This window comes from Python bivittatus, unplaced genomic scaffold (genome assembly GCF_059951505.1).
Source record: "Python bivittatus isolate LINGU-HERP-01145 unplaced genomic scaffold, Pbiv_v1 ctg000370_np1212, whole genome shotgun sequence".
NCBI classification, from domain to species: Eukaryota; Metazoa; Chordata; class Lepidosauria; order Squamata; family Pythonidae; genus Python; species Python bivittatus.
Genome location: NW_028277062.1, coordinates 895,650 through 921,060, shown reverse-complemented (window position 1 = coordinate 921,060; position 25,411 = coordinate 895,650). Strand labels below are relative to the sequence as shown.

The following is a 25,411-nucleotide window of genomic DNA, read 5'->3' as shown; positions in this document are numbered from 1 at the left end:
TCCATACGGGGGTTATAAGACAGATCACAAGTTGGGCAAGCAGAGCACATTTGGAAGTTTTCAAATGTTTTTAGTGTGAACATCAGTACCGTTGATGAGTTACTGAAGGGCAGACTTAGTAGTAATATCTGTCCTCTTCCACAGCCAATGGGCATTATGTCCATCCTGGAAGAAGAGTGCATGTTCCCAAAGGCCACCGACATGACCTTCAAAGCCAAGCTATACGATAACCACTTGGGCAAGTCAGCCAACTTTGGGAAAGCACGGAACATCAAGGGCAAGCCAGAAGCCCACTTTGCCCTAATCCACTACGCTGGCACCGTTGACTACAACATCAATGGGTGGCTGCAGAAGAACAAGGACCCACTCAATGAGACGGTGGTGGGGCTCTACCAGAAATCATCTCTTAAGCTCCTAGCCAATCTGTTTGCCAACTACGCTGGAGCAGATGCACGTAAGAAAGATAAGAAAAGGAGGAGGCAGGCAGAAGTCTCACCGGTCCCCTCTGAAACAGCTGTCTGGTCTATGAGATGAAGGCAGAACCTAATGGCCATAACTCATCAGCCATGGGAGTAGGGAGTGTCATAGCCAGTGTGACTATCTGGAAAGTGAAATGGACCTCGACTAGAGAGATATGGGCTCAGATTCTTGATAAAGCAAACTTGGTGCCCTCAGGATAGCCAGCATGGCCTACCTCACAGGGTGGGGTTCTGATGAGAGTAATGTGAAGACAGTCATTCACATCTGCTAATTTGAGCTCACTGAAGGAAAAGCTCAATTCGCAGTAGAATTCTAGTTTAACGTTCAGATGGTTATGGGCTCAGTCTTGATCTTTAAGAGAATCAGGAATGAAGTGATGGAAAGAGCTCTCTGGGGTCACCGTCAGGGCAGATATGTTTGGGTGAGGTAGGCAGTTAGTGTGGCCTGATCTCCCACAGCTGCTTTATGTCTTCTTGATTAACGCATGGCTTTTATTTTATTTATCGCTAAAAATATAACTCCGCCTTCCCCAGCAGAGCATTCTCCAGATGTGTTGAATTCCACCCCACGTCATCCCCAGCCAACCAACATTTGTGCCAGCTGGGATATGATGGGACTTGAGTCCAACAGTCAGATTGCCAATAGCTGTTCCATCCCACTGGGCCCAGAACTGCTTTTCAAGTTTTTTTCTGTCTGTCTCCCCCCAACAGCCATTGAGACCACCAAGGGGAAAGGGACTCATAAGAAGAAGGGGTCATCCTTCCAGACTGTATCAGCCTTGCACAGGGTAAGGAGAATCCAAAGATTGGTTGAGCGGGTCTTGCAAAGGGTGCCCTTGGACCGTGTTGGAATGGCCCTCTTGCTTTTGCTGTTGCATGCCTCTGCCCCATCAACTTCCTTTCGAGGCATCGTCCTATCTCTAAAACTCTGGCACCTTCACCCACTTGCCAGCTGCACCCAGAAAAAAAAGGGACTGGAAGAAGGAAGGCCCACACTGGGAGCTGGACAAAGTCTATGGTGGCCTTTTCATTGAAGGCTTTGCCAATGCACATTTGTCCTAATTCCTGAGTTTCCCTTCAGTGAAGGTTACCCAAAGGGTTCACAAGGGTTTTGTTTCTTTCTCTGACTCCCAGCTTTCTTTTCTTTTAAATCCATTGGTCTTGCTCTCTTCTTTTCTGATTCTATCCAGCTTCTTTTCCTTCCTTCCTTCCTTCCTTCCTTCCTTCCTTCCTTCCTTCCTTCCTTCCTTCCTTCCTTCCTTCCTTCCTTCCTTCCTTCCTTCCTCCCTCCCTCCCTCCCTCCCTCCCTCCCCTCCCCTCCCTCCCTCCCTCCCCATCCATCCATCCATCCATCCATCCATCCATCCATCCATCCATCCATCCATCCATCCTATCCATTTATCTCCTTTCTTTCCTGCCTAATTGAAGTTCTGCCTACCTACCTCTAGACCATCTGTCCATTTTTCTATTTCTTCTCTTTTCCCCTCCTCTCCTCACTTTTTCCATCAACCACTTGTCCACCTTTCCCTCCAATCTTAATACTTCTGCTTTCCTTTCCTGTCCTAGGAGAACCTCAACAAACTGATGACCAACCTGCGTTCCACCCATCCCCACTTTGTGCGTTGCATCATTCCCAATGAGACCAAAACCCCAGGTGAGATCTCATTCCAGATCCTGCCCTAGAGAGAGATCTATTTATTTATTATGTCTTCATTTCAAGCATTTCCATGGCCACCCATCTCAGTCTAGTGACTCTGGGCGGCTAACAATACATAAACATAGGATAACACAATATAAAGGAACCAGAAGACAATATAACCAGAAGTCCTAATAAACTATCTCAGAGCTCATCCCAGTTCATACTTGTAAGGAATGCAGATCCGACCTGCACAGGAATAAGGGAGGAATGGGGGAGCCCTTATGGGAGACTTACAGAAAAGATCACTCAGTCCTAAGAAAGAGGAACGAGTGAGAAAGAAACTCAGCGCAACCCCACCTTGATTTTATTGAGTATAAGATGGGGCAGAGAGAAAATTGGAGAGGCTTTCAAAGCCTTATTTTTCTGCCTTCCTGCAATAAAGGACATTCTTGGAATCTCAGCCATGTTTATAACATCTGCCAGCTTTCCTCAGCCTGGTATCCTTCAAACTTATTGGATTACCAGTCCTACAGTGATGGGAGTTGCAGTCGAAACCTTATGGAGGACACCAAGTTGGGAAAGGTTGCCTCATAGTCTTCTGATTCTTCTGCAATGGGGACTAGTTTCTTTCTTTAGTACATGCCAGCTTTTGCTCTGTCTCCCATAGGGTTGATAGACAATGCCTTGGTTATGCACCAATTGCGCTGTAACGGAGTCCTGGAGGGGATCCGAATCTGCCGGAAGGGATTCCCCAACCGGATCCTCTATGGGGATTTCCGGCAAAGGTAGGCCTGAACTTCAGTGGTTGGGGATGGGCTTTAAAGACACTTGGGAAAGACATCGGAAAATATGGTGGGGGTGGGAGGAAAGTTCCTAACAAAATTATTTCCTGTTTTAGAAAGGTTAGTTGTTTATTTTATCTTTGCTCCACTTAAAAATAAAATTAAAACTTTTTATCTAAACTCCACTTAAAAATAAATTAAAACTTTGGTGAAGGTAGAAACCCTAATTCACGATCAACTAGACCAGTGTTTCTCAACCTTGGCAACTCTAAGCTGTGTGGACTTCAATTCCCAGAATCCCCCAGCCAGCATGGGGAATGGCTGGCTGGGGAATTCTGGGAGTTGAAGTCCACACAGCTTAAAGTTGCCAAAGTTGAGAAACACTGAACTAGACTTTCCCATCCAAATCCTTCTATGGTTTTTGGTATTCTCCCATACATGAAATAGCCCTTTTAAAGTTTATTTTTACAATGAGACAGAGAGAAAGAGGAGATTCAGGATTCGGAGTCCTATACCATAATAAAATCAAGAAGGGAAGCTGCTACTATGAAAGAGAAGGCATAGAGAAAGAAAACTGTCAGTGGAGGGAAGAGGAGAAAAGTGCTAATCAAAGGATTTGACAAAAGAGGACCGCTGTAGAGGGCTGACAACTCATCAACGTTCATTCAATATTTGACTGAATTCCAACTGTCTAGTGCAAACATGGTAATGTTTACACCAAAAATGAAAGTGAGAAGGTTTATATAATTGGAAAACGTTCATACCAGATATTTTATCTACATTTTTGGCCCTTATAAAGGAAGGGCTTGTTTCTAAAAAGTGTTTTCTTAAATGAAAAGTTATGTGTTTGGGTTTAAAAGTTTTGCATGTTATTTGCCAATTCTCCTGAACATGGATACTTTTCTAAAGGACTTTGAGCTGTAGAACTGAATAAAACCTTGAATGCATCTACCATTTGACACTGGATGAGAACAAAAACTTCCTTTTTTTTCATTTTTAGGTACCGCATCCTAAATCCTGCGGCCATCCCAGAGGGCCAGTTCATTGACAGCCGGAAGGGGGCAGAGAAACTTCTGAGTTCCCTGGACATTGACCACAGCCAGTACAAATTTGGACATACCAAGGTGAGAGAACAACAGAGTTTGAAGGACTCCAGTGCTCAGAAAAAGATGGTGGGCTTCATTCACTGAGCTCACATTGGGCACTAGGAGACAACAGCACCCGTCTTAAGAAGAGTCTCTTCCCGTCCAGGTGTTCTTCAAGGCGGGTCTTCTGGGGCTGCTGGAGGAAATGAGAGATGAACGCCTCTCTCGGATCATCACGCGCATCCAAGCCCAATCCCGTGGTGTGCTGGCCAGGATAGAATTCAGGAAGATCATGGAACGGAAGTAGGTCCTTTACTGGCCGTTCTGTGTTTGGTCTGGTCCTCCTGGTATTGCTGTTTCATCTGGAGCAGGTCCTTTTTGGTGGTCGCTCTGCAAAGACCTTCTGTGACCATTCCCTAGGTCCTCTCACTGATGTGGGTTCAAAAACAGATCATCATCTGCTGTTGTGGGTTGGATTCCTCGTGGTTGTGCTCTCGTTACCATTTGGTGAGAGTGAATGAAGGGTGGGAGAGCTTTGTTCACCAACCAGGGTAGCTTCTCTCCCCTACCCCATAATTTAGGAGGCAGAAGAATAAGAAAGATCCTAGCTATTCCTTATTTTGAAATAGCTTCCAGGAGATTAATAGGAAGAAAGAGGGAGATCCAGATCCGAATGGATGAAATAGCTTCTAGCTCAGAATCTCAATGCCACAGCAAGATCAGACTTGCATAATGTTTATGGAACAAGAACATTCTCATACTTGAGCATATCTGTAGCTCAAGCTTAAGAACTATTGAGTTCTTGATATTCTCTGAGCTTGGTTGTTTTCTTGCAGACGTTTCATTACCAGGCTAGGTAACTTCATCAGTGCATGGGAGATTCTATGAAAGTGAGGTCAATTATCCTGTTGCCTGATGTCCTCTTTTGCTTTTCCCTTTTATTTTGCAGGGAATCACTGCTGGTGATCCAGTACAACATCCGGGCCTTCATGGGAGTGAAGAACTGGCCTTGGATGAGGTTGTACTTCAAGATCAAACCATTGTTGAAGAGTGCAGAGACTGAGAAAGAGTTGTTGGCCCTGAAGGAGGAGGTGGCTAAGCTGAAGGAGGCCTTGGAGAAGACAGAGGGCCGTCGGAAGGAACTGGAGGAGAAGATGGTCTCCTTACTGCAGGAGAAGAATGACCTCCAATTGCAAGTTCAGGCAGTAAGTTTTGGAGCTCCATATGTCTTAGCATGCAAATGTTTTAGTTTGGTCACGTTAAGCCCAAAACAATGTTGACTAAGTTTTCTACATGTGAAAATGAAAGCACTAAGGTGTGAGTACAGTCTTCAACTTTCTGTTTCTTTATTCCCTCCTTAGGAGCAAGACAATCTTGCAGATGCTGAAGAACGCTGTGACCAGTTAATCAAGAACAAGATCCAGCTGGAGGCCAAAGTGAAGGAACAGACAGAACGGCTTGAAGATGAAGAGGAGATGAATGCTGAACTGACAGCTAAGAAACGAAAGCTGGAAGATGAATGCTCAGAGCTCAAGAAGGATATTGATGACCTGGAGTTGACCTTGGCAAAGGTGGAAAAAGAGAAGCATGCAACTGAGAATAAGGTAAGGATGGATTAAACGTGTCATAGAATCCAAAATTGTCAGTTAGGTACAGAAGGAGATATCAGAAATATTGGTTGAAGATTGGTTGGTGGGATCACTCATGGAAATGTTGAACTTTGTGGAGACACACTTTACTTTGGAAGCTTCTGGTAGCCATTGGTTTTTCTTCCAGTTGTATGGTATATAATTGAGGGTGGGCAAGCAGTATTTGTACAGCTGGGTGGAATAAGTTGAATTTATTTCTCTTTTAGATGTATACCCCACCTTTCTGTTCCTACCACACCCAAAGAGGCTTAATGCTGAAGGGGACCCTGATGTGGTTGAAAATTAGTCTGAGCTGGTTTTCAAAAGCTGTTTTGTTGATCCGGGTTGGTCATCTACCACATTGCTAAAGAATTCTGAGCCACATTTGATGCCCTTGCAGTCTTATATGGCACCCCATTTTAGACAGGGGGGCAGAACCAGGATTGAACTTCATGATTCAGAACTCTAGTTCATTGGGTTTGGATACCAACGCGTTGACTCTAGAAAATGGGTTGGGTTGAATTGCATTATCCCAAGAAAAATTGAGTTTATGGTGACCATCAACATGAGATGATGGTACTTAGGTCTTTGCAACTACTAATTAGGAATATGTGCACACACACTCTCATGCACGCAAATAGCTGCCTTACACCACATCTGGCCTTCAGTTCACACATACGTTATCTATTCCAGCTGATGACAAAAGAGGTCTCCTGTGATCTGCCACTTGAACATTTATCATTATAAGTGCCAGGAATTTAAACAACAAAATACTGAGCTTTCATTCTTCCTTAAGAGCTTTGGATTGTGAGAGAAACACTCCAGGGCACTGACTTGAAACCCTCACTGTTAGCTGTGACTTAGGTAACTAAGTTGCCAGGTCCTAAGGTATCCACCCTTGTTGAATTTTGCCCTCTGCAGACAGTTTATATTGTATATTGTGATACGGCCATAGGTGAAGAACCTCACAGAAGAAATGGCTGGCCTGGATGAGATAATTGTCAAGCTAACCAAAGAGAAGAAGGCTCTCCAAGAGGCCCACCAGCAAGCTCTGGATGACCTGCAAGCTGAAGAAGATAAGGTCAACACACTGACTAAAGCCAAGGTCAAACTGGAACAACAGGTGGATGATGTAAGTGCACCAATCTTGGGGTGCCAGAAATTGTGTGTTTTTCATATTTCCCTAGAGAAAAATTCCTGCAGTGAAGATTTTAGTAGGAGCAATATCTTGCTACACTTTTGACCTAGATAATTTACTTTTTCTTGGCCTGACAGCTGGAGGGCTCCCTGGAGCAGGAGAAGAAGATCCGCATGGACCTAGAGCGGGCCAAGAGGAAGCTGGAAGGGGACTTGAAGCTGACTCAAGAAAGCATCATGGACTTGGAGAATGACAAGCAACAACTGGATGAAAAGCTGAAAAAGTAGGGGGGTTATACTTATAATTCCTAGTTATGGATATGCAAGCTGTTGTCTGTCTCTTTACTGCTGGATCCAACCTGGTTCTCCTCCTGGTTCTCAGGAAAGATTTTGAGCTGAGCGCCTTGAATGCTAGAATTGAAGATGAGCAATCCTTGGCTGCCCAGTTACAGAAGAAACTCAAAGAGTTACAGGTACAAAGTCCAAGGCTTCATTGATGTGGTTTCTCTAAAAAAATCTAGATCAAAACCAGAAAACAGCATTTCTGGGTAGGGTCTGGTATTTCCAACATGGTGTCCATGGGTACCAAGGTTCTCACTGGCACCTCTCTTTGTTTCCATCAATCAATAGCCATAATCCAAAAGTCATAATGTTCCCATTGGCTGAAGTAGTTGAGGACCCCTAGTCTAGTTGGTTCCACCTAAAGTATTAGTTGTCTGGAACATTTTTTGGCTTTTTTATGTCTGTCTGTGAAAACTTTTAGGATCTGGGTCTGGGTTTGGCCTTCTGAAGATTTCAGATTAATTCCTGGAGTCCACTTTTCTACACATTAATGGCTTCCTTCTCCCTGGCACAGGCACGGATTGAGGAACTGGAAGAAGAATTAGAAGCCGAGCGTACAGCCCGTGCCAAGGTAGAAAAACAACGCTCCGAACTTTCACGGGAACTTGAGGAGATCAGCGAGCGGCTGGAGGAGGCCGGAGGAGCCACCTCGGTGCAGATTGAACTGAACAAGAAACGGGAGGCCGAGTTCCAGAAGATGCGGCGTGACCTGGAAGAGGCCACCCTGCAACATGAGGCTACAGCGGCCACCTTGCGCAAGAAGCATGCTGACTCTGCGGCGGAACTGGGCGAGCAGATCGACAACCTGCAGCGTGTGAAGCAGAAGCTGGAGAAGGAGAAGAGCGAGCTGAAGCTAGAACTGGATGACGTGGCCTCCAACATGGAGCAGCTAATGAAAGCCAAGGTCCTACAATAATGAGGGGGAGGTGGGACCACATTGGAGGTGCTCCTTAGAAGTGGGGGGAGGAGTCCAGATTTGTGGACAAGAGTGGCCTTTGGAGATTGATTAGGAGTCCTGGAAATAATTAATCTGGAAAGGGGGAAGGACACAAAGATGGGAAGAGCATGAATTCTTCCTGCATCTGAATGGGATCTGCTTCTCAATTTTTTGGTTCTTAAAGATTTGCATTTTGCTCATCCTTCCTTCCATTTTCTTTCTCTTTGAACTTCATTGACTTTTCATTCCGTTTTACTTTCTTTATTGTTTTCTTTTATATATCATGGCAATATCTATTGACACGATATATAAACCCAGCACCCTCCTAGTATGTTGTCATAACTTCCATCATCCTCAGCCAGTAGGCCATGTTTGCAAGGATGACAGGAGTTGTTATTAAATGTATGTCAAAACAAAACTACTTGCTTTTCCACCATCCATCCATCCATCCATCCATCCATCCATCCATCCATCCATCCATCCCTTATTTAAATCTGATTCTCTTTTAGCTTTTTCACCATCTCTTCTCATTTTGGCAATTTAGGCCAACCTGGAGAAGATGTGTCGAACTTTTGAAGACCAAATGAATGAGCACCGGACCAAGTCCGAAGAGTCTCAGCGCATGGTCCATGACCTCACCACACAGCGAGCCAAGCTCCAGACAGAGAATGGTAAGTGATGGGAGAACTCTCCACATTTATCCTGAAGAACTCAGATCATTCTCTTGGTCTTGTTTTTCCAGAATTGTATACTTTGACCAGCAGCTGCTGATCAGGGTTTCAGATGTGGGCTTGTCCCAATCTTTCCTGGAGATACTAAACCTGGAATATTTTCCCTGAGTAATCAGTAGTCCACCACTAAGTGAGATCTCTTTTCCCGTAGTGAGACCTTCTCCGTAGCTTATCCATTCTCCCTTGCCTGTTTTTTTTCTAGGGGAATTATCCCGCCAGTTGGATGAGAAAGAAGCTTTGATCAGCCAGCTCACACGAGGGAAGCTGACATACACCCAACAACTAGAAGATCTGAAGAGGCAGCTTGAAGAAGAAGCTAAGGCATGGGATGCATGGAGGCTGAGGGTCAAGAGGGGAGAAATCAAGAGAGCTAGAGCTAGCTAGGTTGAGAATGAGGCACTGAAACTGTATGTCTGTTCCTCTCCCACCTTCAGGCCAAGAATGCTTTGGCACATGCGCTCCAGTCAGCCCGCCATGACTGTGACCTTCTGAGGGAACAGTATGAGGAAGAAACAGAGGCCAAAGCTGAACTGCAACGTTCACTCTCCAAGGCCAACTCTGAGGTGGCACAGTGGAGAACCAAGTATGAAACTGATGCCATCCAGAGAACAGAGGAGCTGGAAGAAGCCAAGTAAGTGATCAGTTATCTTCATCCATGTCACAGAGACCATCGCATGATTGTTCTAGTCATCCCAAACTTTCCCTTTTATAAGCACCCCTCATCCCTCTCCACTTCTTTTGCCCATCTGTCTCCCCATCCAAGATGGCTTCCTTCTGCTCCATCCTGATTTCCTGACTTCCTCCTACTCCATCTTCCTCAATTTCATTTTCATTTTCCCCAGAAGCTGGAGAAGTCATGGTTAAGTTTGAGTTCACCCACAAATGCAAATGCAGTAGTCCTACCTCCCAGTTTGGCCTCGGAGTCTCATCCTGGATGACATATTCATGGCTTTGGGGGCTGATTCACTGTGACACCTTCTCATATATCAGGAAGAAGCTGGCTCAGCGGCTCCAAGATGCCGAGGAGGCGGTGGAGGCTGTGAACGCCAAATGTTCCTCACTGGAGAAGACCAAACACCGTCTGCAGAATGAGATTGAAGACCTCATGGTGGATGTGGAGCGCTCAAACGCGGCTGCAGCTGCCCTGGACAAGAAGCAAAGAAACTTCGACAAAGTATGTTGGGGAAGATGGGGGTAAAGAGCTGGGCATTGTAGGTGGGGCAATCTTATGATGTGGGCAATCTGACTCTACAGGGAGGATAAGGCTTAAACTCAAGCCATCTTAGAACTGCTCATATTAAAGAGGGCATTTCATGGAGGAAGTTCAAAAGCACAGGGGTGGGCAATCTTTGGAGGGATGGGCTCACCACCCAACATCTGATTATGCCGTGATATCACTTGAAGGGGAAGACTGAACTTTGGGGGGGTTGTTTCATTGTTTTGGAGGGAGTTGGGGCTAGCATTGCTCATTGCTCCCCCTTCTCACCTTTAAGACCCCCCAGTTCCCCCCAGTGAACTTACGTTGCTGAAATTCAGCACGTTTAGAATTTTAGCAGCATAGTCTGGGGGTGCTGGTGCCCACAAATATAGACCTGGTGGACACCGTGTGGCCCACAAGCTGCCCGCTCCTGGTTTTGCATGGAAGAAAGCCAAACGTTACATTAAAAAAGGCATTTTGGTCTGATATTCCCAGCGGTGGAGCTTAGCAGAAAGGCAAGCACATGAGATCTTGAGCTTCTGAAGAAGTTTGGTTTGTCATGCCCCTGACTTGACAGAACATGCACTTTGGATAGCCTACTCTGGAATTTTTGGAATCCTAATTCCAGCATGGATCCAAGTGACCAGTTGTATCTCCAAGCTGTTCAGAACCTATAAAACCCCAGACTGTGTCTATAGCTAGCAACTCTTCCGGCCAGTTCTTGCTTTGAAAACAGGAGCCGTAAAGCCATTACAACTGTCCAACCCAACCTGTGTTCACTTCTTCTTCTTCCTGACCCACTCCAGATCTTGTCTGAGTGGAAGCAGAAGTTTGAGGAGTCACAAACTGAGCTGGAGTCATCACAAAAAGAGGCTCGATCGCTCAGCACAGAGCTCTTCAAGCTGAAGAACGCCTACGAGGAGTCTCTGGAACATCTGGAGACCTTCAAGAGGGAGAACAAGAACTTGCAAGGTGAGTTTGTCTCCTTCAGGGCCAAAGTCTCCTTATTTCTCCTCCAGTGCACACTGTGCTCTGAATGTATCCTGCTTCCTCTGGAGAACCAACATTCCCTTTTCTTTTCGGGCAGAGGAGATTTCAGATCTCACCGAGCAACTTGGATCCAGTGGCAAGACCATCCATGAGCTTGAGAAGGCACGGAAGGCGCTGGAAGCTGAGAAGCTGGAGCTGCAGGCCGCCCTAGAGGAAGCTGAGGTGAGAAGCCCCCTTGGCTGCGAAATACCAACACCCTCTACAGCAGGGTTTCTCAACCTCAGCAGGTTTACGATGTGTGGACTTCAACTCCCAGAACTTCAATTCCCCAGATTGCTGGCTGGGGAATTCTGGGAGTTGAAGTCCATACATCTTAAAGCGGCTGAAGTCGAGAAACCTGCTTTTCAGAACTCAAATTCTCCACCATTCTGTTTTCAGTTGAATTCTTCCTAGGTGTCAGGAGGTCTGCAGAATGTGGGTATAAAAGTCAAGATGGCTGCCGCAACGGTGCAATCAAAACTCTGCCCATTTTTTTATGTGCATCACATGGCTTATGCATATTTTCCCCAACCTTTCTATGCCTCATTTCTCCTCTTCTTCCAACATATCACTTTATTCCTTACCAACTTTCAGCTAATCAGGGAGCAAGGCCACAAGGAGATCAAGAAAGTCAAGATGGCAATCACATCCATGCAATTGAAGCCAGCGTCACAATACACGCAAAAGAGCCAGACTTTGACTGTGTGGTCGTGACTACCATCTTGACTTTCTTGACCTCCCTCTGTGGAAACTCCAGGCTCCCTAAGAACAAAGTACTTTTTGGAAAAATATCTCATGGCCCCATTATTAATCGGCTTTTAAAAAGTTTTGCAAATATGGTCAAATATTGGACCTGAATACACATCATGGTTCTTTCCGATTGGCAAACATTTTTTTGAAGACAACAGTTGCAGATCGTATCCTTTATTTTGAGGTAAATTTGTAGTTACCATGAGTTCCTCAAAATACATTTGTGTATATTCCATTCAAAGGAGATTTTACTTTCTTCACCGGAATGTGGGGCAACCATCTTTTGGGGCATGAGTCCATTGGAAACTTTGAGAACTTGGTTGGCACAGACAAATGGCTGTTGTGAAAGAGTTGCCTTCTCTTAGAATGGCTGCCATGATGGTCCAGGCCAATGGCAGAGGATATGGAGTTTTCTGGGGGCACTGAGATCATACTGGTACCATGGGCACCACTTCAGCTACCCATGATCTAAGGGTTCTCTCTGCCATCTTGTTCTCTCCCTCGGTCCAATATTACTCCAAACCTTCAGGCCTCTCTGGAACATGAGGAAGGAAAGATCCTCCGAGCTCAGCTGGAATTCAACCAAATTAAGGCCGAAATTGAGCGCAAGTTGGCTGAGAAGGACGAGGAAATGGAGCAGGCCAAGCGGAATCACTTGAGGACGGTGGACTCGCTTCAAGCATCCTTGGATGCCGAGACCCGCAGCCGCAACGAGGCCCTGAGGGTCAAGAAGAAGATGGAGGGCGACCTCAACGAGATGGAGATCCAACTTAGCCATGCCAACCGCATAGCAGCTGAAGCTCAGAAGCAAGTGAAAACTTTGCAAGGCTATCTGAAGGTACAGCCTGGAAGTTGATCTAAAGGTCCTTCCTTCCTTCCTTCCTTCCTTCCTTCCTTCCTTCCTTCCTTCCTTCCTTCCTTCCTTCCTTCCTTCCTTCCATCCATCCATCCATCCATCCATCTCCAGCATGGTGCCAGTTCCATTTCTCCCTTGCTCACACCTTCATTCCATCTTTCTTTTTCCTCTTTTTAGGACACTCAGATACAGTTGGATGACGTGGTCCGAGCCAATGAGGACCTCAAAGAAAACATTGCCATCGTAGAACGAAGGAACAACCTGCTCCAGGCTGAGCTGGAGGAGTTGCGTGCCGTTGTGGAACAGACAGAACGGGCCCGGAAATTGGCGGAACAGGAACTAATTGAAACTAGTGAAAGAGTTCAGCTGCTTCACACCCAAGTAAGGGAGATTTGAAAGCAAATATTCCTGAAGCTCATGGATGGTGGGCAGCCAAGAGAGATGCTGTTGTCCTGCTGTAATGAAATTACTTCCACTTTCTGGTGTTCTAAAAATCAAAGAATTCCCTGACATATCCTCTTCTCTTCTCTTCTCTTCTCTTCTCTTCTCTTCTCTTCTCTTCTCTTCTCTTCTCTTCTCTTCTCTTCTCTTCTCTTCTCTTCTCTTCTCTTCTCAGAATACCAGCCTCATCAACCAGAAAAAGAAGATGGAGTCTGACCTCTCCCAGCTGCAAACAGAGGTGGAAGAGGCCATTCAGGAATGCAGAAATGCTGAAGAGAAGGCTAAGAAAGCCATCACAGATGTGAGTGAAATTTTAGCGCCTCTACTTTTGTAAGAAAGCACTAATTTCAATGAGTGGCTATTTAGAAAGCAGCGTTTTTGGTGGTATTCAGAACATTAAATACCAAGGATACCCAATCCGGGCTGCAGACATCCAAGTGACCAGCAGATGAGAGCAAAGGGACTTTTCTATCTCTCTTTCCTCCCATCTTGTGGTCATGTCAGTGCTTGCAGACCCAATCTGGTATCAGCTCTATAAATAACAAAAGCATGAGCGGTTAATTTGGAATAGATGCCTTCATTGTTGTTAATAAACTAATGCCATGCAACCTTGACAACTATTATTAATTCTGAAAGGAATGTAAGTCATGTTTTGAGAGCAACCCAGGAGAAAGCTTTTTTGGTTGTGCCCAAGAATAAACAGTTGATGAGTTACAGATGAATGACCCTCGGTTGAGGTAGAATCTTTGCTTCCTTAGTGAAAAAACAAGAGTTAAAAAAGATGGAATTCACTTCTAGAGATGAGGAATGGTGAGGAAGGACTTCTGTTCTCCCTTTTACACACATACCCTCCAGCCCATCTCTGTTCCTCACATCCATGGAGCTGGTTCAGGTGATCCTGGGAGGAAGGATGAGGCCAAACGCTGGGTGTGAAAGGGACAGGGAGGCTGTCCAGGATCTCCCTTCTTCTCCATCACAACCCTACATAGACTCTGGGGGGCAAAAATAGCTCCACCTTCTCCTGTTTTTAATAAGGAGGTCCAAAGTCTGGGAAATGAGGCACATCTGAAGATTCTCCTCTGCTTTGGTCCACCATCACACTGGTGGACAGAGGCATCCTGGATCAAAAGAGGTTGTTGTTGTTGTTTAGTCGTTAAGTCGTGTCCGACTCTTCGTGACCCCATGAACCATATCGCGCCAGGCCTTCCTGTCCTTCACTGCCTCCCGGAGTTTGCTCAGTTTCATGCTCATTGCTTCAGTGATGCTATCTAACCATCTCATCCTCTGCCATCCTCTTCTCCTTTTGCCTTCAATCTTTCCCAGCATCATGAATAAGTAGTCTGTGAGGTTAGGATCAATTCCCCAATTAATGTAAAGCATGTGGGCGGTCCTTCTCCCTCTCTCTGGTGGATGTATTTCTCCATTGTCCTCTTGAATGGGGCAGGCGGCCATGATGGCGGAGGAGCTGAAGAAGGAGCAGGACACCAGCGCCCACCTGGAGAGGATGAAGAAGAACATGGAGCAGACCATCAAGGACCTGCAGATGCGTCTGGACGAGGCAGAGCAGCTGGCCCTGAAGGGGGGCAAGAAGCAGCTTCAGAAACTGGAGGCCCGGGTGCGGGAGCTGGAGAACGAGCTGGAATCGGAGCAGAAGCGCAACGCGGAGAACGTCAAGGGCATGCGCAAGTGCGAGCGCCGCATCAAGGAGCTCACCTACCAGGTGAGGAGACTCAGATTAACCTATCTGAAGCAACCCTGGTTCTGTGTTGACTAGTGGATCCACCGCTGTTACTTTAACACGGCATTTGGGCATCTCTCCTAAAATGGGTTGGACAAGGAATTTGGGGGGGGAGTAGACGAACCCCATTTTTTCCCAGAATCTCATAAAAGATGCCATTTTGTACATTGTAGCTGGGCCAGATCTCAGATCCTGCCTCCCCTGCCAAAGCTGAAGACAAAACGTGTCCTGTGGCAAAAACATATTTCCTAAGAAACGTGGGGTACCCTTATATCAGCCAGTTGCAGTAAGAATCTGGGAGCCGTCCCGGAATGCCTTTGCAACAGGCACCCAAAGCAAATCCCGTGGGGCACAAAATTCGCAAGAATCCAAAGACGGCAGGGTTTCCCCACCCTCTACTTTGGAGGCTCGAACGTGACCCCGGTTCTGACGCAACGGCTTAGAGCAGGATTTCCAGAAAGAATGCCTTTTTTAAAGTCCACAGGTGCTTCCAAATCTAAGAGCTTGTGATGCAGCCGAGGAGGTGACGCTGTTTCAACAGTGTGGTGGAAGCCAACATTTTGCGGCAGCCACACAGATCCTGATCTCTCTATCTCGTTCTCTTCCTGTAGACCGAGGAGGATCGGAAGAACCTGATCCGTCTCCAAGACCTGGTTGATAAACTCCAATTGAAGGTGAAGGCTTACAAGAGGCAAGCAGAGGAGGCGGTGAGTAGCGTCTATCTTTCTCTCCTTCTTAGTACGTTCCTTGTCCATCGCCGCCAGTCTTCCCAGTTTAGCAGGAATGCTAAGCAGGAGACGTCCACCGTCCCCTTCCTTGACCTCTCTGAACATCTATTGTCACCTCAGTCAAGGTGACTGCTCTGGACCCTCACCCAAACCTTCTCTCTTAGCTCCTCGACACTAGTAGTGTGCAAAACATTTTGAATTGGACTTGGATCCTGGCTGTCTCGAGCACGTAACGTTTTCAGAGAGATGAGAACTGCGTCAGAACCCTCTGGGGAAGATCAGAACAATCCATTTCAAGCTCAACTTATTTTGAATTCAAAATACTTTCCACACCTCGCCCCAGGATGGACGTTTCCTGCCAGCGTATCTCATAAAGCGTATCGCCAGTTCAGCTAGTCTTCCACGTGGGTTTCCTCCTGTCCTGAATTAGATACCTAATTCTGTATTATTTTTTCCACGTTCCCAAACCTGTGTCCAAAGCAGCCCATTCAAAACAGAAAGCAGAAGACAATTACGGAAGGCACGCTCAGCGCTGCAAGAAAAACATTTTAAAAGGATTTGGCATCAGCATTTTGCTGTCCTCAAATCTGGGGCTCACTTTAATGGCCAAGTTGGGGGAGACGGGATGAAATCTTTAAAATGCTTGGGGGAAGAGGAAGATGCTGTAGATGCCGGGCAAGATTCCCCGGAAGGCCTGTTAAAATGGAAAAAAAACCTCTTTTCCGATCCAAAGGGGACTGTAATCTCCCAGCCCTGCCATCAGGACTCCCCCCTGGCCCTGCAAGCCGGGGTGGAAGTTGTGCCCTGTTCAAAGGCACCGTGGCACCAAATTAAGTTTTAAAAATCAATTCTTCCGGGGCGCATATCGTTGCAGTCGTGGGATGCTCCGTTTAACAAACATGAGCTCTTTTTGGAACAAAGGCGCCTTACAGGTCAGCAGCGGTCCTGCCCCCCCGGTACCCATCCGGGGCTGATTTATTCCTCACGTGCTGCAGCGATAGCTCATCGGAGCCAGAAACCAGAAGGTTCTCCATCAGTTTCAATGCATCTCTTCTTGGTCCCCCCTTTCTCCAGGAGGAGCAGGCTAACAGCAACCTGAGCAAATTCCGGAAGGTCCAGCACGAGTTGGACGAAGCCGAGGAGCGGGCGGACATCGCGGAGTCCCAGGTCAACAAGCTGAGGGCCAAAAGTCGTGACATTGGGGTGAAGGTGAGAAGCTCCTGAAGGCCCTGGCCTGCCAGTTTTCATCCTTTTCCCTAGGTCTGTTTTCCACCCGATTTTCTTCCTTCCTTTCTCACATTTGCTCACTTTCTTCCCTAGCCGAAAGGTTTGTACGAGGAGTAACTCCTTCGAAGACCAGATGTCCCACTCTCCCAGACCCCCGCGCACCCTCCTCCAGACCTAAAGGGCCCTGGGGACACCTTCCCCCCATCTCCCGCGCTCTGTATATCAGCATTGCTTCCTTCTAAAAGGTAGAATAAAAACGTTGAAACGGCTGTCGCTTCCGGGGTGTGCCATGCCTGCGTACCAAGAGGATGTCAGTGATCTTTAGCCAAGACTGCTAAATCGAGCCTCCCTGTCCAGGAGCAGTGTACCGGGTGGGTCGCTGCTGGAACTAGGATAATAGACATGATCCCTCAGGTCTCTTCCTGTATCCTTCGCTTGTTATTACAAGCAGGACGTGCGGCAAAACTGTTGCCGTAAGGGGTTCCCTCCACGGTGTCCCAGCTGCCTTATCCATCATTCCTCCCAGACGTTCAGGATCCTGTGATTACTTAACCAGGCAAAGCTCTAATTAGGCTGGGTTTTTTTCTCTTTCATGAGAAGGAACATTACCTTTTTTACTTTTTTTCCCCATTTCTACATCCCTCAGGGCTCCCCCAAACCTGTGGGGACCTTGCTGTCTGGTGCAACGATACCTTTATAACAAATTATACTTAGGGCTAAGGCAGACAGCCGCATAAAAATGCAGTTGTTGATCTCCTTGCTAGTCCCTGTTCTGCCTTCACAGGGGTGCTGCATTTATTGTTTAATGTGGGACAAGTTAAGGTAGAAAAAGGACTGGGGGAGTCCCCTGGCTTTGTTTCCCTCCCTCCAGCATCACTTGCTAGTCGCCCCCCCACTTAATGTGGGGCAGGACCGGGTTGTGCAAAGGGAGGTGGGTGCAGAAGACGGTTGCTTTAGCCTGAGAAACAGCTGAAGATGCCCCACCCTTCTTCCCTATAAGTTGGGCTATTTTAGAACATGGGTCTAGCGCTCTCCTGAAAAAGTGCTCCCTCTGTGTTCCCAAAAACAGCCTGGTGGACATTGAGAAGAGGCACAGGTTGAAGTGGGAGGGAGCATTTGATCCTCGACTTATGACCACTCATTTAACAACCATTCAAAGTTACAATGGCACTGAAAAAAGTGACTTACAACTGCTCCTCACACTTACGACCATCGCAGTATCCCTGTGGTCACGTGATCAAAATTTGGGCACTTGGCAACCAGCATGTATTTACGACAATCGCAGCGTCCTGGGGCCATGTGATCGCCATTTGCGACCTTCCCAGGGGGCTTCCAACAAGCAAATTCATTGGGCAAAGCCGGATTCACTTAAGAACCGCAGCAAAAGTTGTAAAATCAGGCGCAACTCACTTAACAACCGCACTGCTTAGCAACAAAGTTCCAGTCCCAATTGTGGTTGTAAGTCAAGGACTACCTATATGAGTGAACTCCACCTTCACCTAGTGCTGTCAGGGAATGGTGGAATTGGGATTGACTGGGGGGGGCGGCAAGATCCAATGAGTGGAAAGAAGGGCAGAAGATCCCAGCCCCCACTCACACCCCTGAGATGCCCACGGCAAGAACTAAATCAGGAGAGGTGGAAAAACCCTACTCGTGAACTGGAACTGCTCAAGGTGTCTTTAAGCTACCCGGGCTGGGGTCAGGGTCTGGGGCAAAGGCAATGCCATGAAGATGTGGCATAAAAAGACATTGAACCAGGGTACGTGCCTCTCCCTTGGAGGGAAGGGAAGAAACGTCCTCAGTTTACTGCTATGGTGTAAGATTTCACGGCACCATCAGTGTGAAAAGATCTGGTCTCTGCTCCAAGGAGGTTACAGTCAATCTTCTCTTCTTAGTGCTGGCTGACTAAGACCTTGCTTTGCTCCCCGTGTGAATGCGCGTGGCCACCCCCTTATAGTTCCCTTGCATCCAGCGGGTGCCACACTCAGGAGCATGGCTTCAATGTTAGTTTCTTTCTGACCAGATCTATGTATTTATTAAATTTGTCCCCCGCCCATCTCCCCCCAATGGGGAACTCTGATTCAGATCTTACATAATAATAATATAATATTATAATAGGTCATAAGTCGAGGACTACCTGTAATCAGACGCTACTCCTCTGCCCTGGGATGAACCATTCAGTCACAATTCTCCTCCATTTAGGAAAGTTGTTTCTTTCCACTCAGGACAAATGGGTGCATTCACAAAACTTGGACAATGTTCCTCCTCCATTAGCAAAACCCAACGCCTGGGTTCACATTCCCCAAGCGAGTAAGTCGTATTTTGACTATAATGGGGTCTCTTTGATGTTAGTTTTTGTGTGCTGCATGAAGCCAGTCATTTGGGTTTTTAAATCAAAACATATGAGTTAACGCAGCATGTGAATCTCACCAACAGTTGCTTATTCGACAAACCACAGTTACAAAAACCCTGGTTTCGAGAACACGTGAATCCATTCTCAATCGTGGGTGGAAATAACTTTGCCTGAACTCAAGCGTTGGAGCACAAGTTCAGAGGAGATGAATTTGGGATGGGAGAGAGAGAATGGCCTGCCTTGAACTGATTTAGAGATTTAAAAAATCTCTTTTAAGTCAAGTTTAACACCTGGTGACGGGATGGAGAGTCTCATCTAGTTCTCTTGGAAACAATCGAGTGGTGATTTGGGATTGGGAAAATCTCCAGGAGATTTTCTTCCCCAACTACAGTCTGGCCTACAGCCCCAGTACCTTCCAGTGGGAAATATCTCCTGGTGGTCTCCCATCCAGACACGACCTGAGTGTTATTGCTTGGTTTTCAAGCTTAGCCACAGCTGGCTAGGTGCTTCCACGGAGCTGAGCTAAATCTAGATGTAGAAAGTCTAGACAGAATGAGATAGAGAACGAGAAAGAGAGATTTAGAAATATACATTTCATGTGCATAGGAGTTATAAATAAAGCTATGGGAAGGACACACAGGGATACTGACTCCAGGATCCCTCACGGCTGTCCTGGTTAGCTGAGGATGGATTTCAAACATCTGGAGGGCCTCTGGTAGCCATCTTTGCCTTACAAAGGTAATGGGTTAACCCAGCGTTTCTCAACCTTGGCAACTTTAAGATGGGTGGACTTCAACTCCCAGAATTCCCCAGCCAGCATGGCTGGCTGGAGAATTCTGGGAGTTGAAGTCCACCCATCTTAAAGTTGCCAAGGTTGAGAAACACTGGGTTAAGCAATCATTCAGCGTTCTCCCGGCCATTTTAATGAGGGTTTTTTTTAGAGTAGGGAGAACAATGGAAAAACAGTTTTGATGCTTGCCATGACATCAAACCCCTGAAATCAGGACCGTGGCTGTATTTTTTAAAGTTCATTCAAAGAAAGATGACGCCTTCATCCTACACTACATATAAAAGTTGACCAGGCTGGCAGCAAATCGATGGAATTTATTGATACCAGATTCAGAAAAGAGAGAAGAAAAAAGCCTCGGGCACTGCAGCTTCTTCTGACAACTTTAAAAATACGTGGTTGCTTGGGCCTCCTCCAGAATTTGAACACAGACTTCAGAGTTTGCGTGGTTTTCCAGAAGCTTTTCCTGAATTTCACTCTGACGTTTCCCCCTTCATCTCCCGGATAAGCTCGTTTGAAAGCCTTTTTATCTCAGCTTCTCCAAGTCCAGCATCATGGGGAGAAGCTTAAAAAAATAAAAGAATGAATTTCTGGGGGGCTTTAAAGGATTAGACCAAGTTGTGCCACGCAGGGCTGCCCATCCAGTCATATGGGAATGCCAGTTGCCACAGGGCAGTATGGAATCCGTGCCCCGTCTGCGGCTACCCAGAGACACTGAATTGGCCACTGTGGGTCACTGGCAATGCCAGTTTTGGGCACATATTGAAAAGCAGGCTTTCCATCTTTTCAGAGGCTGTACCCATCGGACGAAGCCGCCATTCCCGCCGTGAAAGAAAAAACACCAATTCTGCTTTTCTCCGTCCACCATTCCCTGTCCTTGCCAGGATTCCTATTATTTATTTCTTATGATTTAGTATGACATTTATACCCCACTGCTCTGTTGGTACGCTCACTCTGGGCTGGCGAATTGCAAAGAGGGCCCCTTTGAAAACAAAATCTGCGACTTGGTTTTTAACCTGTCACCTGTTCAGCTGATCTGAACTGTCAGACCATTGATCAGGGGATCTGTTGAGCTGGCTAAAGGTTGGAGAACCTCCTGCCATCAGCCAGTCTTGCCCCAGGCCCGTGGGAGAGAGCGCCAGGTTGGGGAAGAAGGGCCCGGAAATTGGCTGCCGTGCAGAATTTGCAGATGGAGACAGGAGCGTTGCCTGATAAGCAAAAAGCAGCTTAAAATATGCATATGTGCAAATGAGATTAAAGCAAGCCTGATTAGGGATCAGAAAGTATTAAGTCTGATACACAAGGAGATTAGGAAAGATGAAAGCACCCCGATGTATAGATTAGACTGTCTGAGGCTGGATTTCCTGATTAGGCAGATTTAATAGGTCGCTGCTATTAAAATGGACTTAGGAGGGGTGGGGGGCGCGTGGCGATTGGTAGGTATTTTTAATTAAAAAATAAAAACCGAACGGTGCCTTTCCTGAGCAGGTCCACTGAACTCCCCGTCTGAGCCAAGACATTTGTCCGAGGCTATTTGAGGCTGGAAAGATGTCAGACAGGTCCTTTCCTTCTAGGGCGGTTTTGCTACAACAAAGAGCCATTGCTGGGTTCTTCCAGCCTCGGTAGGGAGAAAGTGAGCCAAGTGCCATGCAGCTCGAGCAAGTGAGTCAAGCTACAGCCTGCAGAAGAAGGCAAAATCACCCATAGGGCAGTTAACCCTTGGGATTTGCTTCTCCTCTCTCCCCTTTTTCCTCCTCTCTCTCTTCTACCGTATGGGAAATTAAACGTTGTGGCCTTCTTTTCCTTTATATATCCTCTCACTGTTATCTTCATTCCAACCCCCTGAACTGAGTTCCAATGAGAGATCCCTGAGTTCCTGAAAACGCAGAGAGATAGAGAAGGGATTCGAACTCAGGACTTACTCGAACATGGTACACCATGCCCATTTAATTCTTTCCAGAAATCTCCTACAAACAGAAACTCACTTTTCTTCCCACCATCCGCCTTGCTTCCAGTTTAATGTCACTTCTGTCTTTTGAAAGGTCTATTCTGAAGCTGCTCAATGTTGGGGAGGGACAAACAAACTTAGATGACACAGAAAATGCAGAACTGGCAATTATTGGGGGGGAACCTAACCATAGTCCTGTTGCATCAAGCCAAAGGCCCATCCAGCCCCACAACAATTTTCCCACAGTGGCCAAACAGCGCATGATAGCGATAGCCCAACAGCCATTTCTTCCCCGGATCACCTGGTACTCAAGGGTAGACAGCCTCTGCATATGGAGGTTCTATCCAGCTACTGTGACGCCTCACTCTGCAAATCCGCCCTCCATAAACCGTCTATGACGGAGATATAGGCTGAAGCGAATCACGTCATCTGGGAAGCGGGCTTTGTTTCCCTTGACTTGCGCTGGCCAGACATCAGTAGCTCTGGGTGGGTTTCTGCTCGGCTTGTCCAAGAGGGAAACAGAGGCAGGGAGAGAAAGAAAAAGACGCATATTTGCATCGACAGTGGTGATTGTGCTGAAGGGATCAATATCTAAACTGGCAATGAACCAATATCTAAATTGGCAAGGTTAACTTCATAGCTTCGGAGCATGCGCAGAGTTCTTTATAGCCAAGCTTCAATACTAACAGCACTTAGCAAAATTGCAGGAGGAAGCCACAAATGAACTAGCCCAGATAATGAGGAAACTCCTCCCGAAACTAAGTCTGCGGCCTGACAAGGGGAAGGAGGACCCAGAACAAGGGTCTGCAGGGACTGATAAGGTATAAGAGTTAGGGGGAACTCCTTTAAATTAATGTAAGCAAACAAGGGCGGGGAATAGAGTTAATGTAAGCCAGTGTCGTCCAAACTTGGCCACTTTAAGATGAGTGGACTTCAACTCCCAGAATTCCCCAGCCAGCATGGCTGGCTGGGGAATTCTGGGAGTTGAAGTCCACTCATCTTAAAGTGGCCAAATTTGGATAACACTGATGTAGGCAAACAAGGGCGGGGAATAATGTATTCTGCTTAAGTTTCTTTGACTGGTTGTAAAACTCATCTTCGTTATAATGGTAATAAGTTCTGCCCTTTTAAAAATACTACAAAAGGCTGTGGTTTTGTCTCCAAGGGTGTGCCACCCTGCTCTCTCTTAGCGCATGGTGTGGGCACCCAGACTTTTGCTTGGCCAGTTAAAAAGCTGCTTAGAGAAGCCCCTGCTTGAAGTCTCTTGTTTTGTGTTGCTGACTGATTTCAAGTTTTCTGAGTAGCCGAGAACCTTACAGTGCCCAGGAGCATGGTCCGCCAGCTGCCCTTCAAGGGCCTGCCCTCACGACGACGCCAGCCTTAAGAGCATCTTCCCTCATTGCGCAACACAATGAGATCTTCAGCGCCACAACGCCAGCCCAGAGTTGGCCCAAAAGTATTTGGCACCCACCACTCTTTGGAGCTCTATTCTGCTTGTCCATACTGACAACCCAAGAGGAGGAAGAGGGAGGATGGGTGGGGAGCACCTTCTGAGGTCCCCGTGATGGGCTGCAGAGGACCCACAGATCTTCGGATTTCATTTCTCCAATGGCACGGAGGGATCGCGGGCCCCAAAGCAGCCACGCTCTTGGGCTCCTGGCATCCTCTGAGCAATTCTTCCTGCAGATGTTCAGCACCCTCCCTTTGTCCCCCCCAGCTGCTCCTCTTGCCAGCAAAGGAATGGAGAAATGGGTTTTTTCGCTGTTTTCCATGCGGGGGGCAGAAAAGCCAGGGGAAGCACCTCTGCAGCCAACGCCCCCCGCTCCAGGAATGCAGGCCCTGCAACCGGCATCGTCAGGGTACAGAAGCCCCCTCCTTGCCATTTTGGCACTGCAGCACGAAAGTGGCAGGGGGGTGTTTTAAAGATGCGTTCAACGTTCTGCCGGAAGATGGGTGCGCACGTGTTTAAAAGCACGTCCACCCAGCCAGAGTTTGGGTGCTTCAGCGAAGGGTTGTTGGAGGTCAGGGTGGGGCATCCCCCCATTGCAACCACTAAGCCACTCCAGAGTGTCACCCTTGCTAGCTTTTGCCAAAGTTTCTTTCTAGAGCAGCGTTCCTCAACCTTGGCCACTTTAAGATGGGTGGACTTCAACTCCCAGAATTCCCCAGCCAGCCATGCTGGCTAGGGAATTCTGGGAGTTGAAGTCCACCCATCTTAAAGTGGACAAGGTTGAGAAACACTGCCCTAGAAACTGAAAAAATACTCCTTGTGAAGCAGAGCAAGAAAAGACAGGAGTCTGCCTTCTCTTTGGGGAAAAAGACATTGAAACCTCATCTGGGGAAGCCCCCTAATTTATAAATGCAGACCCTCTTAGCCCCAGCTGAGAGAGAACAGCTGAATCACAAAGACGTTTACCCAGCACTTAAAAATGCATTGCCACGTTGATCCCCACCAGTCACCGGACAAATGGACATTTTCCTCTCTTTTTTTAACCAGGATATCCAATCCAATGACTTTCTAACCAGGGTGTCCAATCCAGAATGGAGCTCATTTTTCAGCCCCTGTGAGGAAGTGCCCTGTGTAGCTCTAAACTCTGCCTCTTCTTACACACACACACACACACATCCCCTGTTGCACCATTACAGCCTCTTTCCTTCCCATCTCTCTTGCTAACTTGGCTTCTGCGGGAAATCAAGCAGCAAACTGAACTGAAAATAAAGCAGCAGGGTTATTAAGAGGGCTTCTCTCATCCTGCCCTAAATCTCCCCTCTCCCAACCCCACTTGGCTTTTCTTTTCCCAATAGACCCATACATGCATCTATATTAAAAAAAAAATTCCCAGTACAAGGTGTACCTGCTAGGGTGGGATATCCAAACCCCAGTTCTCGTGTATCTCCTCTTGTTTCAGATGAAAGGGATTGTGGAAAATGGGCTCCTTCTTCCCTGCTGGCGCTTTGGAGAGAAGGCAGGAGATGTCCGTGAAGTGGGAACAGAGGGGAGACCTTTGCTCACCCCTTGCACCCCCTAAGTAATGCCCCAAAGAGAAAAGGGTTGTTTGCCCTTAACGGGTAAGCCGTAATTGCTGGCGGGGTATGATCTGCAAAAGGGAGTATGTGAGAAAGGATGCGGTGCGGCCAAGGTCCCCTCCCACAAAACCCAGAATTGGAGCCCACTGCTTGGTTTCCAAATGGGGTCATTCCTTCCGGACCCCTCTATGGGGCTGCATCTGCCTTCTCAAAGCTGGTGGGGAAGAAGCAGGGCAGAGGTGGGGCAGATTAAAGAAGGATTCCGGTGAAGTTTTGAAACGGGCAGGGGCTTTGTAGGGACCCTTTTGGATGCTCAGCCTCTTTATCCCCCCACCTGTCTAACCCATCTAAAAACAAGCCAGCATTGAATGAATGATGTGATGGGAGACTTTGTGTCTCAGCAGGTGCACCAAATCTTTGGAAACTTAAAAAGAGAGAGAGAATGAGAGAGAGGAAAATAACTTGGATAAACTGATGGGGGACGTTGCTGGAATGCGGCAGAGAGGCAGAAGTAGAACAGAGGTGGGATATTTTGGGCCAGGCCCAATCTGAGCAGACGGTATCTATGA

General features: G+C 47.1%; 1 protein-coding gene and 1 long non-coding RNA gene across 2 annotated transcripts in view; one reads left to right on the top strand and one right to left on the bottom strand.

Annotated features, from left to right (window-relative positions):
- Positions 1–16,996, top strand: part of LOC103065114 (myosin-7) — a 28,784-nt gene extending 11,788 nt beyond the window's left edge. The window contains exons 16-40 of the mRNA XM_088142224.1: positions 145–454; positions 1,191–1,267; positions 2,046–2,133; positions 2,786–2,903; positions 3,901–4,024; positions 4,152–4,288; positions 4,935–5,190; positions 5,347–5,589; positions 6,569–6,745; positions 6,889–7,034; positions 7,133–7,223; positions 7,607–7,996; positions 8,574–8,700; positions 8,963–9,081; positions 9,195–9,391; positions 9,751–9,934; positions 10,765–10,930; positions 11,046–11,170; positions 12,267–12,575; positions 12,771–12,974; positions 13,210–13,335; positions 14,479–14,754; positions 15,384–15,479; positions 16,575–16,709; positions 16,821–16,996. Coding sequence (XP_087998350.1) covers positions 145–454; positions 1,191–1,267; positions 2,046–2,133; positions 2,786–2,903; positions 3,901–4,024; positions 4,152–4,288; positions 4,935–5,190; positions 5,347–5,589; positions 6,569–6,745; positions 6,889–7,034; positions 7,133–7,223; positions 7,607–7,996; positions 8,574–8,700; positions 8,963–9,081; positions 9,195–9,391; positions 9,751–9,934; positions 10,765–10,930; positions 11,046–11,170; positions 12,267–12,575; positions 12,771–12,974; positions 13,210–13,335; positions 14,479–14,754; positions 15,384–15,479; positions 16,575–16,709; positions 16,821–16,844 — 4,245 coding nt within the window. The 3' untranslated portion in view covers positions 16,845–16,996. The remainder of the gene's footprint in view (positions 1–144; positions 455–1,190; positions 1,268–2,045; positions 2,134–2,785; positions 2,904–3,900; positions 4,025–4,151; positions 4,289–4,934; positions 5,191–5,346; positions 5,590–6,568; positions 6,746–6,888; positions 7,035–7,132; positions 7,224–7,606; positions 7,997–8,573; positions 8,701–8,962; positions 9,082–9,194; positions 9,392–9,750; positions 9,935–10,764; positions 10,931–11,045; positions 11,171–12,266; positions 12,576–12,770; positions 12,975–13,209; positions 13,336–14,478; positions 14,755–15,383; positions 15,480–16,574; positions 16,710–16,820) is intronic.
- Positions 16,997–20,130: 3,134 nt separating this feature from the next.
- LOC148215821 (uncharacterized) lies at positions 20,131–24,890 on the bottom strand. The gene is made up of 3 exons (XR_015796467.1): positions 24,671–24,890; positions 22,117–22,317; positions 20,131–20,432 (listed from the first exon to the last, which is right to left on the bottom strand). It is a non-coding gene; the product is annotated as an uncharacterized LOC148215821 (long non-coding RNA).
- Positions 24,891–25,411: the final 521 nt, after the last annotated feature.